Below are 14,990 nucleotides of genomic sequence, written 5' to 3'. Positions count from 1 at the left end.
AGCCTCTCGAGTTAAGGGCTTCCCATAGACAGCCAGTGTGTTTTACTGTAGCTAAGTTACACAACATATATTAATCACATTACATCAGAACCGTGTCAGTAAAGAAGTAGTTTGACATTTGGTGAAATACATTTGTTGACTTTCTTGCTGAGAGTTGGATGTGAAACCAATGCCATTCTCAAAATCATCTGTTAGATGTGAAGCATTCATCAACAGCCAGTTAGCTTAGCTTAGCTTAGCATAAAGACTGGAAATGGAGGGAAACAGCTAGCCTGACTCTGTCCAAAGGTAACAAAAACCTCCTGCCACATTATAACTCTCATCAGAAGCAGGCCAGCTGTTTCCCTTCCCTGTTTTCAGTCTTACTAAGCTAAGCTTCATATTTAGTGTGCAGACATGAGAGTGAAATCACTCTTTTCATCCAACTCTTGGCAAGAACGTGAAAAAGTGTGTTTCCCAAATGTCAAATTAACTCTTTAAAGGTAACACAGGGGGACCAGCATCAGTCTAATTCTGCTATACTTTATATGTCAAGTGCAGGACACTTGTTGGTCTCTGCTGACTTGTGGCACATTAGACAAGTCCTGCAGATCACAGACACGTAGGAAAATGGAATTGCGTTGTCCTGTAGTTAATGGTGGTTGTTACCGGCAAAGGTTTCAGTTCTCATGCAAAGTGAATATTCATAAGACTGAATTTCAACAAGTAGCACAGATTTTTTTATCAAGCATTACAAGCTTCTTCTAAAAACAAGTGAACTCTTTAAAGATGAAACTAAAGTAAACCCACACAGCATGCAGGGAGTTGTATTTGTCTGACTGCTTCATGGTGACCATCAAACTGATCTGAGTGAAGAACTGAAGTGCTTCACCTGATCCGTGTTTTGTTTTTTGTTTATTTTTTTTTGAATACATGATGTTAGTGTGGGGCTCTTTTGCACAGAAATAAAAGGGGATTTGTCAGTGTGGAGCTGTACAGAGAAGGAACAGGTGCCTAGATCAAACCCTGATTCTCCAGGGGCAAAACAGATGAATGAATGAATGAATGACTCATCCTCCTGTGCCCTCTCCTTCCTTCATTAGAACCAAGCCCACGCGACGCTTGTCGAGCTGTTGACGAGCTGCTTGAAGAGCGCGAGACGAGCCAAAATGTTTAAGTTGCCCCCTGCCACTCGTTACAGGACCTGACTGCTCAGTAAAGCATCAGAGGTAGCTTCTATTCAAGTGAGTGTGTTCCTGTGACAGACATTACTCTTTCATTTGTTCCCATCCTCCTGTTCATCGTACCACTCTGTGTATTCTGTCAAAGAGGGACTGAGCTCTGATGCTCGGCTGCTGTCTCAGCGTAAAGACAGACACTCGTCCCCCTGCTGTTGAAGCTCGCATGCCAGGGGAGATTTTGTTTTTTTGTTTTTTAACAGACTGACTTTAAAGTGGCCCGAGTCATGCGTTGCACATGTATGATGGAGGGGTTTACAATGTAAATAACAGGAAACAGCTTTGTATTTGTTGCATTTCGCTGTTTGTGGCGCTCTCTATAATGATTCCTGTCATCGTTTTAGCCAAAAGCATGACGCTCATGATGACTTTCAGAGGAACCTGTTTCTGTTACTTCCCCTTTTTTTCGTTTTCTTTTACAGAATGTCCAGTTACAAAATGTACAATGACAAAACAATAAAATGATGACGAGTTGAATATGAAAAAGAGCTTCTAATTTTTGTTTTTCTAATATTTTTTAACACGGGGCTCTTCAGCGACTTTACACATGCTACACTACCCATCGGGTCAGCATTTTAATTTGTCCAAAACTTTGGTTTATCTTCAGATACCTTTGTGTTAATTAACAGATGTTAGCACATTGACTTGCTAAACGAGTGAGCGCCTCCTAACTTTGTGGACATGCAGTACTGAACCACTGTAGTGGCCCTGTAAATGAGATTACTGTTGTTTGTGTCAAGGTGTTAATTCCTGGTTTGTCGCTTTGTGTTTCCAAAATGTTTGAGTGTCTGGAAGGATGTGATCTGATTACAGAGTCTGTGTTGTGGGTGTCTCGGTCCTCTCCAGGTTCCTTCTCAGAAAAATCTAAGAAAACTCTACAAAACCAAAAGTTTCTATTCCTGAGTTCCGGCACAGTTGGCGTCCTATAAGTGTATGTGTGAGAGTCAGCTCAGTTGATGTAAGTATAGGTTAGCGCCGTAGTACTATAATTAGGGCGGTCTTGACACTCAGCTATGCAAGCAGGCTTACTGGTGCAGCTCCCTGAGATGTAACCCAGCCCCTGGTCCAACATGAGGGTGAGACACACTGCGGGACACGACAAGCCACCAGTCAAACAGTCCTGAGATATTCTGATATGGCATCGTAAACTATTCATCAGCGGTGTTGAGTGGTGGTGTTTTTGTTTTTTGTTTTTTTTGTTTGTTTTTTTCAGTGAAATATCTCAATGATTGCTGCGACATTGTGTGTACAACCATCCCCACACGATGAACTGTAATAACTGTGCTAACAAGCTAAACTAACCTGGTTATTTATTTATATATTTGCTGATCTGTGTGTGAGGTCTTAACGCCACCCAACAGTTTAAATGATATTGGATAACGACGTTTATTTTTATACTGTTCTTTTGTGGAGGCATTTGACATTTTTCAAAAGAAAATGAAGAAACTCCTCCAAAAAAAAAAACAAAAAACAAAAACAAAAACAATGCAAAAGGGTATGAAACCGCTGGTTTGTCTTTTAATCATTTCAACATAACACATGACAACTCAAAGATACACTGTACTGTACAATAAGTCAATAGTTCTGTTGTTGTGTTCATCATCTCTTTGGATCAACCAATATACAAATCTGTCACTTTTACATTGCAGCAACTGATTGTATGTGAGATATGTAACAAAAAAAAAAGCAAGACTCATTTTCTTTCTTTCTCTGAAGCACATCATTTATATAATTCTCCCTGTAGTTGATAAACTCCATGCTATATAAAATAGTGTAAGTGAATGCAAATATTCTATTTTCGTTCACCTTTTTTTTCACCTTTTTTATTCCAGAGGTGGCTGTAATAGCAAGTGATAAAAAATAAAGGGCTATGTCACTAAACGAGATACACAAAGAGGTTGGAATGCAAGACTTACATTAAGCTAGAAATATATAAAACTACATGTGGATGTTGCCTGCATCAGACAGTACCCAGTTTCTTACTAAAAGCAAAAAAAAAAAAAATAGGGAGAGAGAGAGCATTGTTAAAATCAAGTCAGTTTTTTCAGGCTTAAACTGATGAACAAATTCCCTTAAAATTTCGTGTTCTGCACCTACTAGTAAAGAGGAAAAGGTGAGGATAAGTGCATCCCTAGTAGGTGCAGGTCGAGGTAATGGATCTACAGCCAAGCCAAGGAACAGAACAACACCACTGTCAGAGGTCACGGGGAGCATCCGTTTTATATCAAGTGTTTCACACTCACGCTGACTTGGTATCAGCTTCCTGTGTTAGCTCAGGGTATGGAAGCCCATTTCTGCCAGAACCATGAACAAAATTTAAAAAAAAAAGAAAAAGAAAAAAGTAATAGTAAAAACAATTTTGACTCACTGAAGCAAGTAAATACATATTTTACTAAACTTACTAAATAAAAGTCCAGATTATTGGTAGGTCAAAATGACTTACACTCAACATTCTGAAATACTAAGTCAAATTTCTGACTAAGTCTAAGTTATGATACTAATTCAAAATTTTAAGTCAGAATTTAGACTATATGACTTAACATCACATATTTCGCCATAAATTGTGTAAAGTAGTAACTTTTAATGTTACAAGTCAAGTTCATAATCTTGATTTAGTGTCTCATAATTAATTATTAATTATTATTTTCCATGTTTTTCTTTTCTTCTCTTTTCAGAACTGGGCTTCCATGCAGACTGTGGTACGAGTCTAGAAACAGAATGATCCCACTATGAAGAATGACCGACCCAGTCCTGGGTGAGTCTCACTGGAAACATCTCTGATAAATCTTATGAGCTTATGACCAACGTGAGCTTAGGTGATACACCAGCGTGAGATCCGTTGTCTGTGTTTCACAGCTACAAGCACGACCTGACCACACTTTTCACTTCCGTCTTTAAAAAATCCAAATATTTTACTTTTTCGACCACTGGATGAGCTTATGTTTAGTAAGGTTAATTATTTAAAGCCACATTGACTCGCTCCACAGTGACAAACCGAAGCTCTAACTCCTGAAACATGGTGACGTCATTCACACATACGAGCCATTAGAGCAGGAAGTTGCTCCTTTTAGCAGTGACCACGGCTGCATGTTTTAAGTGCTATATTTTGGGGTCACTCCTGACTTAATTTTTGTTCAGTTCCTTGCTCTAAAATGGCCTCCAGATGGGTCTCTGCTGCAACAGCGTTTCAGTGGTAAGCTGTGGTCAGGCTGTGGCTTTGACAGTCTCCTGACAACACTCGGTTTCTCACCGCCTCAGAATAAGAGATCTGTTGTTGCTGTTCTTTAAAAGCACTTGGCTGTAGAGGTTGATTAGATAAATTTATGAGAAAGAAGGCAAAGCTGGTTACCCAAAAAAAAAAAATTTCAAAGGAGAAGGGGCAGAGGGCTCTTACATAGGAGGATATTAGTGAAAGGTCTATCAAAAATACTGTTATTCTTTTGGAGAAGAGAAATACACAAAGGTTGATAAAGTCTACACATCAAACTAATGTACAGGATCAATACAAAATTAAAAACATATGAACATATAAGCTGAAATTTTAAAAGAAAAAAATACTCTTTTTTTTAAAGGTTGAAAGTGCTAGAATTCAGATTAGCTCACAGAAACCCAGGGAGGACAAACTTAGTACATGCCAAAAGCTTTTTCTTAACTCTTTTTTTTTTGAGTAAATGAATATTTGTTACAAAAATATAAATGCTCAATTTGATTGCTACAAATCTGACTTAAGCCAAGAGACTTTTTCTTAAAAACTACTTCTTTAAGCTCATAATAAAGGTCAAATTTGAATCTTGCCTTTTTTCTTTTTCTTTTTCTTTTTAATATATTGTAAATTATCAGAAAGGTGCCAACATCTAATTTATTTAGGATCAATAAAAACTTTGATCATTTTACAAGAGCCATCATCACAATAATGACTTTCCAGGGGGGGAGACTAATAAGAGTAAATTAACTTTCAAATCAGTTCAGAACTTGGAATATAAAATCTTCGATTTTAGCTATGAAGCTGTGATTAAACAGTCAGACTGTGGGGAAGTTTTTTTCAGCACTGGCGCTTGCTGATTCTGAATTTTCAGCTGCTCCCCCCTTCCACGGGGAATATTCACCTGTCTAACACACAGGGGACCGTCAGCTGCTCGTCGTCGGGGTTTCGTTTCCTACAGTATAAAAATTCAGATTACACTTGTAGCATTTTGTAACACGCTATTGTGCAAAAATGTAGTTTCTTCTCCCCAGGTTTTGGTAAGAAAAATAAAAACAAATAAAAATGAGGTGATGTGTTGTGTTGTTTTTTTCGAGGTCCTGTTTTATACAAACAGAAAATAATATATCATATGACAACAAACAAAACAAATATATGACTATAAGCAATACCCCAAGTCGTGCAGTCAGTCATGTGTCCCCCTGTGCTTTGAATGTCAAAGCCCGGGAATTCAGTGACTGCGTTCTTCCAGATATTGCTGTATTTTCAGACCCTTTTCCTTTGACTCTACAAAGCAGCTGAGAGAAGAGGAGGAGGAGTATGGGGGGGTGGGGGGTGGCTGGGGCTGGGGCCAGGGCTGATGAACACTTTGTCGGTTCTGTTTGTGCATGTTTTCAGGTTGCTGTCCATCTTGCAAAAAAAAAAAAAAAATTGAAATGTTCTAGTGGTCTACAGTTGTCGTCCATCAGCAACCGTAGCTAAAAGCAGCAATATGTATTTTATTTTTCTTTTTTTTATGTGCTATGTTTTTCCTGTTTTTTCTTTTCTGTTCGTTTTTTTTTTTTTTTTTTTTTTTAACTCAACATTTAATGGTGGGAGGGGTTTGCCTGCGGCAAGATGACTGCTAAAGGCAAAGTGGTCGGGTCTTCTTCTATGACTGGAACGACGTTTACGCACAAAATGAACTATCACAAATGATGCAGGAGCTCAGCCCTGTGCGAAGTTATGGTTATGCCAGTTGTGTTGGTCATGCCACAGACAGAACATTAGATAAAGAGCACCTATTTCACTTTGAGGCTTAGGTTAACTTTGGGCTCAGGTTGTTTTTAGGCTGGTGGTGAATGGTTAGAAAGGCTCTAAACTCCAAGATCTCCAAAACCACTGAGCTGAGGGTGAGATCGGCTGGGATTTCACCACAGCCCAGGGGTCACATATTCGACTGGATTAAGACCTGCAGTCATTAATTCATAGGTCATCCATGTCAGCATCCCTATGACACAATCTATCTAGTTCAAATCCTACTCGATTATTAAGCCACTAACAGCCTTCTATAGATATTTCCCATCCACAGTTCTGATTCCACTACACTAACTCAAGTACATGTAAAGGTAAAGATCGGATATGACAGAGAAAGCTTAAGGGAAAAAGCTAATACTTCATCCATTTGTTTGATCAAAAATGCAAGATACACACAAATGTAAACCTGCCAGACATCAAAAACATCATCACTTAGTTTTAATACATCTACCTAAAATACACCTTACTGAGATAAAAGCAATTATAATATTCATTTTTGAGATATTTCGTACACTGCAATAACATTCTTCAACACATTTTTCCTCATCTGTCACTGTAATTCCTGTTTTTTTTTCTTTTTTGTTTTTGCCATTCACATATGTCAGGGTTCATCATTACCATGATGAGGCATCTTTTTGAAAGACTGCGTAAAGATGTGTCTGTATTATATTCCAAAAATATAGCCTATGTTATAGATATGTCGGGCAGCCGAGAGACGGCTGCAGTGTATCATTACCACGGGAACTTTTAAAGATCAATGCTGAAAGGAAGACAGGTGAAGGAAAGAGAGCCTTCACAGGCGATACCAGGTGGATTCTGGGTCTTGTGAGGGGACTACGGGCGAGGACAAAGTCTCAGGCAGTGAAAACCTCTAGAAGTCACGTGGAGGGAGACTAAAGGTTTCCCAAGGAGATTCCTAAAGATGAAGTGCCTTCTGCTAAAAAAAGTGCTTCTCTTGAGGAAAAGGGGGAAAAAAAGAAAAAAAAAGCCAGCATGATAATACACCATTGTCAACCAGCTCACACACTTTAACGTTTCTTTTTCTTTTCGTTATAAATGTGTGGCCATGTGTGTGACTGGTCCTTGAGTTTGGCAGGAAACAGAGGACTCTTATCAGTCGTGACACAGGTCTCTGTTTTTCATTTAGTGAGCTATTTTCATTCAAACTGACCTGACTCTAGGAGCACATCAGTTACAGTTAAAAAAATAATTGTGACTTTCATCTAAATTTTTTTTTCTTGTCTGAAGAGCACTTTTTTTAGAGGCAGGGGTCGCTTTTGTGGCTCTGGCCTAGCTGTTCAGAGGAGGATTTTAGAGTTAAGGTTCGGTTGTTACCTCAATGTCCATCTCTCTTCGTTCCTTCACTAATCTCTCTCCTCTCCATACTAATCATGGCAGTTTAAGTAATTAGAGTGGGTGGTTCAGAACTCAAGATGAGACACATTCTACCATGTTCTTACATTTGGAAAAGAAAAATAAAGTAAAACAAAATATCCACTTCAAACTATATTTTTTCTGGGTCACAACAAGACAGACAATCTTCACTAAAAATTATCTTTGATTTTTTTTTTTAAATTATTACATTAGAAAGTATGCAGTACCACGCCTTTTGGCCTACTGATCCTGCCCTCTATACTACTACATAGGGGATGAAGGGGGATAAAAGGGGAAGTAAATGGAAATTAAAAAAGAAGGGTTAATACATCGTATAACTATAGGATAGGAAAAAAAAGCCCAAATAAAAGCTGCTTCAACTTCTTTTCTCACCTTTTCCTTTGTGCTCAAAGGGGTTAAACTTCCATGTAAGGCTCAATCAAAAGCTTTTGTGTGCTTTCATTTAAGGCTTCTAAGTGTTCATTTGTGTGTTTGTTTATTCTAATTCTCCAACTTTTTGATCAGGTTCTACAAAGAACCAAAGCTCAAAATATCCAAGTTGAGCTGAGCTGAGGCTGGCATTGGGGGGCCGTCTTGGCTGGGCAGGGCTGGGCCGAGGGCCCGCTCTCCTCACTGGAAGGCCTGGTGGAAGCGAGGCAGTGTGGTGGTACTAAGGCTGGAGCTGAACACTGGGGGGAGGGGGTGCAGGGGTCCGAGGCCCAGACCCCCACTGGAGCTCTGCTGCTCCTGAGGTTGCGGTTGCAAAGAGGTAAGAGGTGCCGTGGCGACGGCAGCTGCTGCCGCGGCGACTGCTGCAGCATGGGGCTCGGCAGCGTGCAGAGATGAGGAAGAGGAGGAGGAAGAAGTGGAGGAGGTTGCAGATGAGGTGTAGCCCATCACCAGCCCTCCCGTGCTCATGGGGGCGCTGTACGGGGGCAGGTTGAGGGGCAGGAACCCCAGCAGGTGGGAGAAGTCCATGTTAGCAGCACACAGAGACTCAGCGATCACCGCAGGGCTCTTGGACAGGAGGGGATCCCCGCAAAGCTCATCCGTCAGGCCCGAGGTGGGCTCCAGTCCGTCCTTGGGGGGCGAGGCAGCAGCGTGGGGCTCTGCAGAGGGAACCGGGCCTGGCAAGCCACTCTGCAGATCCATGAGGAAGCTCTCCATCTCCACTTTCAAGGGCTTGTCCAGCAGGTATGAGGTAGATCCCAGCTGGTATTTGGGGGCTGGCTGGGGCTGGTGCTGCTGCTGGGGAGCCGGAGGCTGGTGGTGTGGGGGCAATGGAGGGGAATGGTGGTGGTGGTGATGGTGGTGATGATGGTGGTGATGATGGGAGTGTGGGTGAATAGATCCAGGGGATTCCATGTGACAACCCATGCCCATAGCTGCAGACAAGGAACTGGGCATTAGGGACGGGTGTGGGTGACCCACCCCAGTATTAGACATCGCCTGGAGATGGTGGGGGTTGTACATGCCCATTGGAAAAGGGGCCCCACTGGGGAACGGTTTGCCCATCATGGGGTCTTTATTGGAACCCATGCCGCACATCATGGGGCTGAGCTCCTCCTTCACAGAGCAAGGTGGCGATCCAGAAGCTAAAAGGCCTAACATATCCGGAGGCTCCGTCTTGATCTTCAGCAGCTCCTGTGAGTGGCTCTTTTTCACGTGGCGTGTCAGGTGGTCCTTCCTGCCAAAGCGCTGGGCACAGTACTGGCACAGGAAGTCCTTTCGGCCCGTGTGGACCACCATGTGCCGCCTCACATCCTTCCGTGTGTAGAAACGACGGTCACAGTGGTCGCACGGGTGTTTTTTCTCCTTGGCACCGCCCGAAGACTTCCCAGAGTGACTCTTGAGGTGCTCCAGGAGAACAGGTGTACTCTCGTAGCTCTGCATGCACACTTTACAGGTGAGATCCCCTGCCGTGGCAGAGTGCATGGCCACATGGCGCTTATATCCCAGCTTGGTGTTGTAGTGCTTCCCACACTCCTCACATTTGAAGGCCTCCTTGTTGGGGTCATGGGTCTGCAGGTGGTTTTTTAGGTGGTCTTTGCGGTGGAACATTTTCTCACAGAATGAGCACTGATGGGTCTTCTGTGGAGAGTGTGTGGCCATATGCCTGCAAAGGAGCACGAGAAAGAGAAACTGTGAATAGTAGGGGTGTTTTAGGGAAAGTAACATTCTTTGTCTTATTGTCATGTTTATTATTCAGTCTGCTGGTAGTGTTCATGGTAAAGTGAGGCATGAATTCCTTTCGGTCTAACCCCATCTGTTCATATATACAGAAATGAGTCACCATGGTTTACAGCCAGGACCCAAAATGGATTTTGGAACCACTTCCTGTGATTCACCAGATACCCAACATCCTTGAATGTTGATGAGACTTAGTCATTTAAAACTGCACTGATTGAATTTCAGGCCACAAGCTGTAAACACAACATTGACATTTTATCACATTATAAAGCTGATATGGCAAATGTGTTAGCAAACAGACCAACATTAGCTTTCATTTGGAGGCGTCCATTATTCCAATATTCACAGTTCTTTTAGCTCTGTTTTTGGTCTCCGCCAACTCCTGAGGAAAATCTCCGGCTCTTTGGCTCCTAAATGCTCCACTGTGGTCATGCACCTGTTGCTAACTGTGTGTATGCTGTTTGAAGCAGGACATGAAGTGCACGCTGGCTTTATCAGAGCTTTTCTGAAAGGCACTAAAAAAAAGCTGCCTGCTGCTTCTGGGAAGAAAGCTAATGAAATCGGTGAGTATGAACCAAAACAACAAAGTAGCAGGCTGTGAAACATTGAGCTGAAAGACACTAAACCTCAGTGTGCGATGTGATTAAGGCTTTATACCTGAAGAGTTTGTATTTGGAGCTGAAGGCCTTGGGACAGTGTGGCTGCGAGCAGTGGAAGGGTTTCTCTCCTGTGTGACTCAAGCCGTGGACCCGCAGCTTCTCCTGTGAGGCGAACAGAGCCCCGCACACCAAACACTCGTTCCCGCTTGCTCTCCCTACCTCTTCTCCTCCTTCTTGCCTCTCCTTCTCTCTCTCTTTCCCCCTCTCTCTCTCTCTCTCTTTCTCTGTCCGTGGCAGTGGGGCGGCGCTCCCAAACAGCCTGGCAGCAGTCCGTCGTCCCTCTTCCTCCGGCGTCAGTGCGGTAATACGGTGTGAGGCATCAGCGGCAGCAGCTGCCATGGCAGCCCTAGAGTGCCGCTGCCATGAAAACTCACTTGTGGCTCCCCTGCCTTGCAGGCTCAACGTGGGAAGTTGCAGGGGTGGTTTGTCAAAAAAGAGGGTGACTGACAGCTCACAGGAAAGGCCGACAATCCAGCAGCAACATCGAGGTGATCCAAAATCTGAGGTCAGATAGAAGGTACATGCTTTGACACTGTTTTCAAGTTTGTAGCAATACAGAAAATATTTTTCCTATAAAACCTCATTTTTACCTGTTAAAATCCTACTCGTCCTACTTTAGTCTCTGCACTTTCCTTCTCTCTCTCTCTCTCTGCTTCAGTTGCTCCTCTCCTTCTCTCTCGTGTTCTCTCCTCCTCACCCAGTCCCAACAGCTATGGTTGGGGGTGAGTGGGAAATACTGTTCTGCATCTTCACTGACCTGTGAGGACAGAGCAAACATGACAAAGGGTTAAAAGTGACTCCTGCCTAAAACCAAATAAAATGAAATGAAACCTCTCCGGTCGATAATTCAACAGGCTTGAGTCATAATATGACTTCTGCAAATTACTCCTTAAAAGCAGGTTTCCCCTGAGCTCACTAGGGGGAGCCGAACGACTAGTCTGACGAACATGACAGGAACTGCAAAGGATTAGCAAAAAAACTGTTTGTGACTGATGACTCTCAATCAAAGTCACAGCACAATACCTTTATTTGTATAACGATATGTGAAGACTGAATGTAATTACATAGCCTTATCGCTCATCATGTGTGTCTTCAGATGACAGCGTGGTGCACAAAGCCAGCTTTGTGTGTGTACATGTATGTACTTGTTATGAAACTGGATAAGGCTCCTGTAATCCTTGGGAAAACACAGAAACACACACAACCCCCAGGGAAGAGAGAGGGTTGTGAGGGGGGATGATGGGTGTGGGGCAGTGTCATGCTTCCTGAAACCAGCACTACCTGTCACCCTGAATTCAACAAATTCCTGACAACAACAGCCAAAACTGTTACAAACTCTGAAGTCTGCACCACAGCAGTTACTGACCTGCAGTTGTTTATCAAAATGAACTATTTTGAGTTGTGTTTCCGAGAGACCAGATGAACTCCCCTCTCCCTGTCATCTGTGCAGTCCCTTATTTACCCTCACTGACCTCTGCGACCCCCTGCTAGCTAACACACCAGCTAAGTCCAAGGTTGAGCAGACACAACACTGATCGCAATGTCAGCCGTGCTCCGAGCATCAGTCACGTGAAGCTGAGCGTCGTAAACACATGTGGGCGTATGTGACAGAATGCACCACACATGCACAAGGTCTGCACATACATACACGGCTCCAAATGTAATGGCATCCTTTCTGTGTGAGAGGTCAATGAGTTAAGAAAGACAGCAAATATGCGGGAATCTGCTTTGAGTGTTTTTGCAGATGCTTCTTAGTTTTACATGTTACATTGAAATACTGTACAGCGTAGGTGCACGTACATGTATCCACAGGTCGGTAAGTGTGGCTAAAACATGTACAAATGAGAGCTGTGTGTGTCTGGTCATGTCGTTTTTTTTGTATGCACATGCGTGCCTATGCGCACACATATTAGTGTGTACATGTGCATACATCTGTTTTTGTTCTCATAATGTGTGTGTATTTACAGTGGTGGTTAAGAGGAACTGACAGCTGTAGCGTCGTGTGGTGGTCATCACCCAGAAGGGGGGGGGGGGGGGGGGTGCAGGGCACAGGCACTGGAACAGGGGGGGCAGAGAGACTTCTTGCCCCCCCCACTTTCAGCTTGTATGGTAATAAAGTGGTAAAGATACTGCATCTCTGCCTCACTGTGCCACAGCTGTCCGGAGTTTCTCACGTCTCCATCGTTTCAAGACCTGAATCTGATCTACAGTGACAGAGAAACGCCTTAACAACTTTTCCTGCAAATCCACAAAGACCCAACTGATGAATTGGACATTTACAAAGTATTAGCTTTGTAAATGTACTGTAGCAGAGACCAGAATAGCTTCTGCTTTGGGAGTGACAGGGCCACTCAGTACTTGAGTGGACTGGAAAATAAACCTAGGTGACTAAACCTTGCTCTGCTGCGGTGCTATCTGTTTGGATGTTAGTAGGTATCCTGAATGTAAAGTTTTAATAAGCCATGAATTTAGATTCTGTTTCAGACTTTATTAAAAAAACATATTGTGTGGTTGGTTGGTTGACTGGTTACAGTGGAACAGATCTCAGAGTGAAAAACATAAGGGTCCTTATCAACAGAAGCCAGGAGTCAGGACGCTCCTTTAGAGTTGCACCCACTTGTCCTTAATTTCTAATGTAAGAACACACATGACATGTTTCTCAAAGAGCACTGTGCACTGTAGAAGTCCTTGTGAGCTCATCGCTTGTTGGCGGACGGACCACTGAGCTAATAAAAAGAAAAAAACTGCCAGTGTTTTGATGTGGTGGCACCCCGATGAGAAGAGGGAATGCATTTCTTACCATGTTTTATTTGTATAAAAATAATAGGCTGGGCTTGAGATTGAAAGGAAGTTGACGTGAAAAAGTTCACTAGCCTATTACGTCATCCAAAGCTGGATTGCCCCCCTTCAAAACTCACTGCGGCGCCGCTGGTGCAGGGGGGTGACACCCGTCCCATTGACCACCCTCAGGGAGCCCGGCTCTTTTGTACAGCCTACCCACATCGCACATTCCTGGCCTGAACCATGCCGTGTTGCCCTGCCTCTCTCCTCCGCACACAACAGCACATACAACACAAAGAGTTCTGGTCAAGCCGAATGCAACATCATATACACCACCCCCACCCCCGCCCCTCCCCAAAGCCAGCATGCTCAAACACACTCACAAAAGCATGCGCACAGACAGGCAGATACAGTACAATGAAGAGAATCAACACCGTCAAGTTCAAGCTCTGTTTCCCAAATAGAGCTTGAACACAAAGGAGACACCATGACAGACCGTGCGCAGAGGTAACTTTACACATGGACGTCCTCAGGCCTGGACAAGCCCAAATGACTCATACTGACCTGTGCAATGTTTTAATGTTTTCACTACGTATACACACAGACTCTCTTTTCAATGAAAATGTTGTGTGGTTTCTTCAGTTTTACACATGATATTGACCTAAATGTTACTATTTATTCAAGTTGGCCACCAATACCACCTCAAGCAGTGATACTCTGGTTGATACGAAAATCATTTAAAATGTGATTTTATGTCATGTGTTGATGTTGATTGTACAGTAACATGTTATTTTACTTAAATGTTATTTGTAGTGACATGCTGAGCTTTCATTACAGAATTCTGTCTTATTTTGAAAGAAGGCAACACAAACTAATCTCCTACAAACAGATTATAACCAGATGCAACACTTAGTAAACACCAAAATAAAGAGGAAGTTTGTGTGTTTACTAAACAGGTCTGATATCACATTAAGGCCATTCTGACTCATCATAGCAGGAGAAGCAGAGCTGTTACCAATAACATTAACACCGGCTCTGTTCTACTCAAATGTGGCAGTGAGTCAGTATGACCAGTACCAGGACCAGGAACTGAAGCAGCTAAATGGAATTCAGCCATCATCATCATCATTTTATTATTGTATTTCTGTTCTTTACAAACTCTACATACATCGCAAAATAATTTGTGAGATACTGATTTTCCCTGTGCATCACCCCCACCTGCTTAAACTATTTCCTCTCCTGAAATCTTGCTTTTATTAGTGATGTAGTGCAATAACTGGTAAAAATCCAGTCATATCAAGGGAAAGCTGGCTAGTGGCAAACCATAGCTGAACCAAAATCGATTTACTTTCTTTCTCCCAAGCTCTCACTGTGTTATCCAAAATAACTAATCAGGCTGGGCTGTAATTAATCCAATCAGAGACCACCCAGACCAGTCCAGTTAACCAACATTTCAGTATAACTTCAACAGCTGACACACTGACATATACCAAAAGCAGGAGTAAAAATATCCCTACAGAGAAATAAATGTAAGGCATTGCAACCACAACCAGCCTGAAAGATTTAAACCAAATTCAGCTTCTCTGTAGTTACTACTCTCTGCCTTTGTAGGGCAGAGCACATCAGTGTGATTGGTAAGACACTCATTTTACAGTGGAGACATATGGACATGTCTCTACACACACCTGTGACCTGTGACCAAGCAGGTTTCTTACCTGTGGTTATTGATTTTCTATCAGCCAATAAATTTACACAACTTTTCACTAAGCT

General features: G+C 42.7%; 1 protein-coding gene across 2 annotated transcripts in view; it reads right to left on the bottom strand.

The window, feature by feature from the left end:
* Positions 1-3,565: 3,565 nt before the first annotated feature.
* Positions 3,566-14,990, bottom strand: part of plagl2 (pleiomorphic adenoma gene-like 2) — a 41,706-nt gene continuing 30,281 nt past the window's right edge. For both annotated transcript variants that reach the window (XM_041045817.1, XM_041045826.1), the window contains exons 2-4: positions 11,030-11,196; positions 10,438-10,939; positions 3,566-9,706 (exon numbers count right to left, since the gene is read on the bottom strand). In XM_041045817.1, the coding sequence (XP_040901751.1) occupies positions 8,221-9,706; positions 10,438-10,778 (1,827 nt within the window). In that variant the 5' untranslated portion in view covers positions 10,779-10,939; positions 11,030-11,196 and the 3' untranslated portion in view covers positions 3,566-8,220. The remainder of the gene's footprint in view (positions 9,707-10,437; positions 10,940-11,029; positions 11,197-14,990) is intronic.

This window comes from Toxotes jaculatrix, chromosome 2, assembly GCF_017976425.1.
Source record: "Toxotes jaculatrix isolate fToxJac2 chromosome 2, fToxJac2.pri, whole genome shotgun sequence".
Lineage (NCBI taxonomy): Eukaryota > Metazoa > Chordata > Actinopteri > Toxotidae > Toxotes > Toxotes jaculatrix.
The sequence above is the reverse complement of the archived record's forward strand: the minus strand, read 5'-3'. Positions and strand labels throughout refer to the sequence as shown.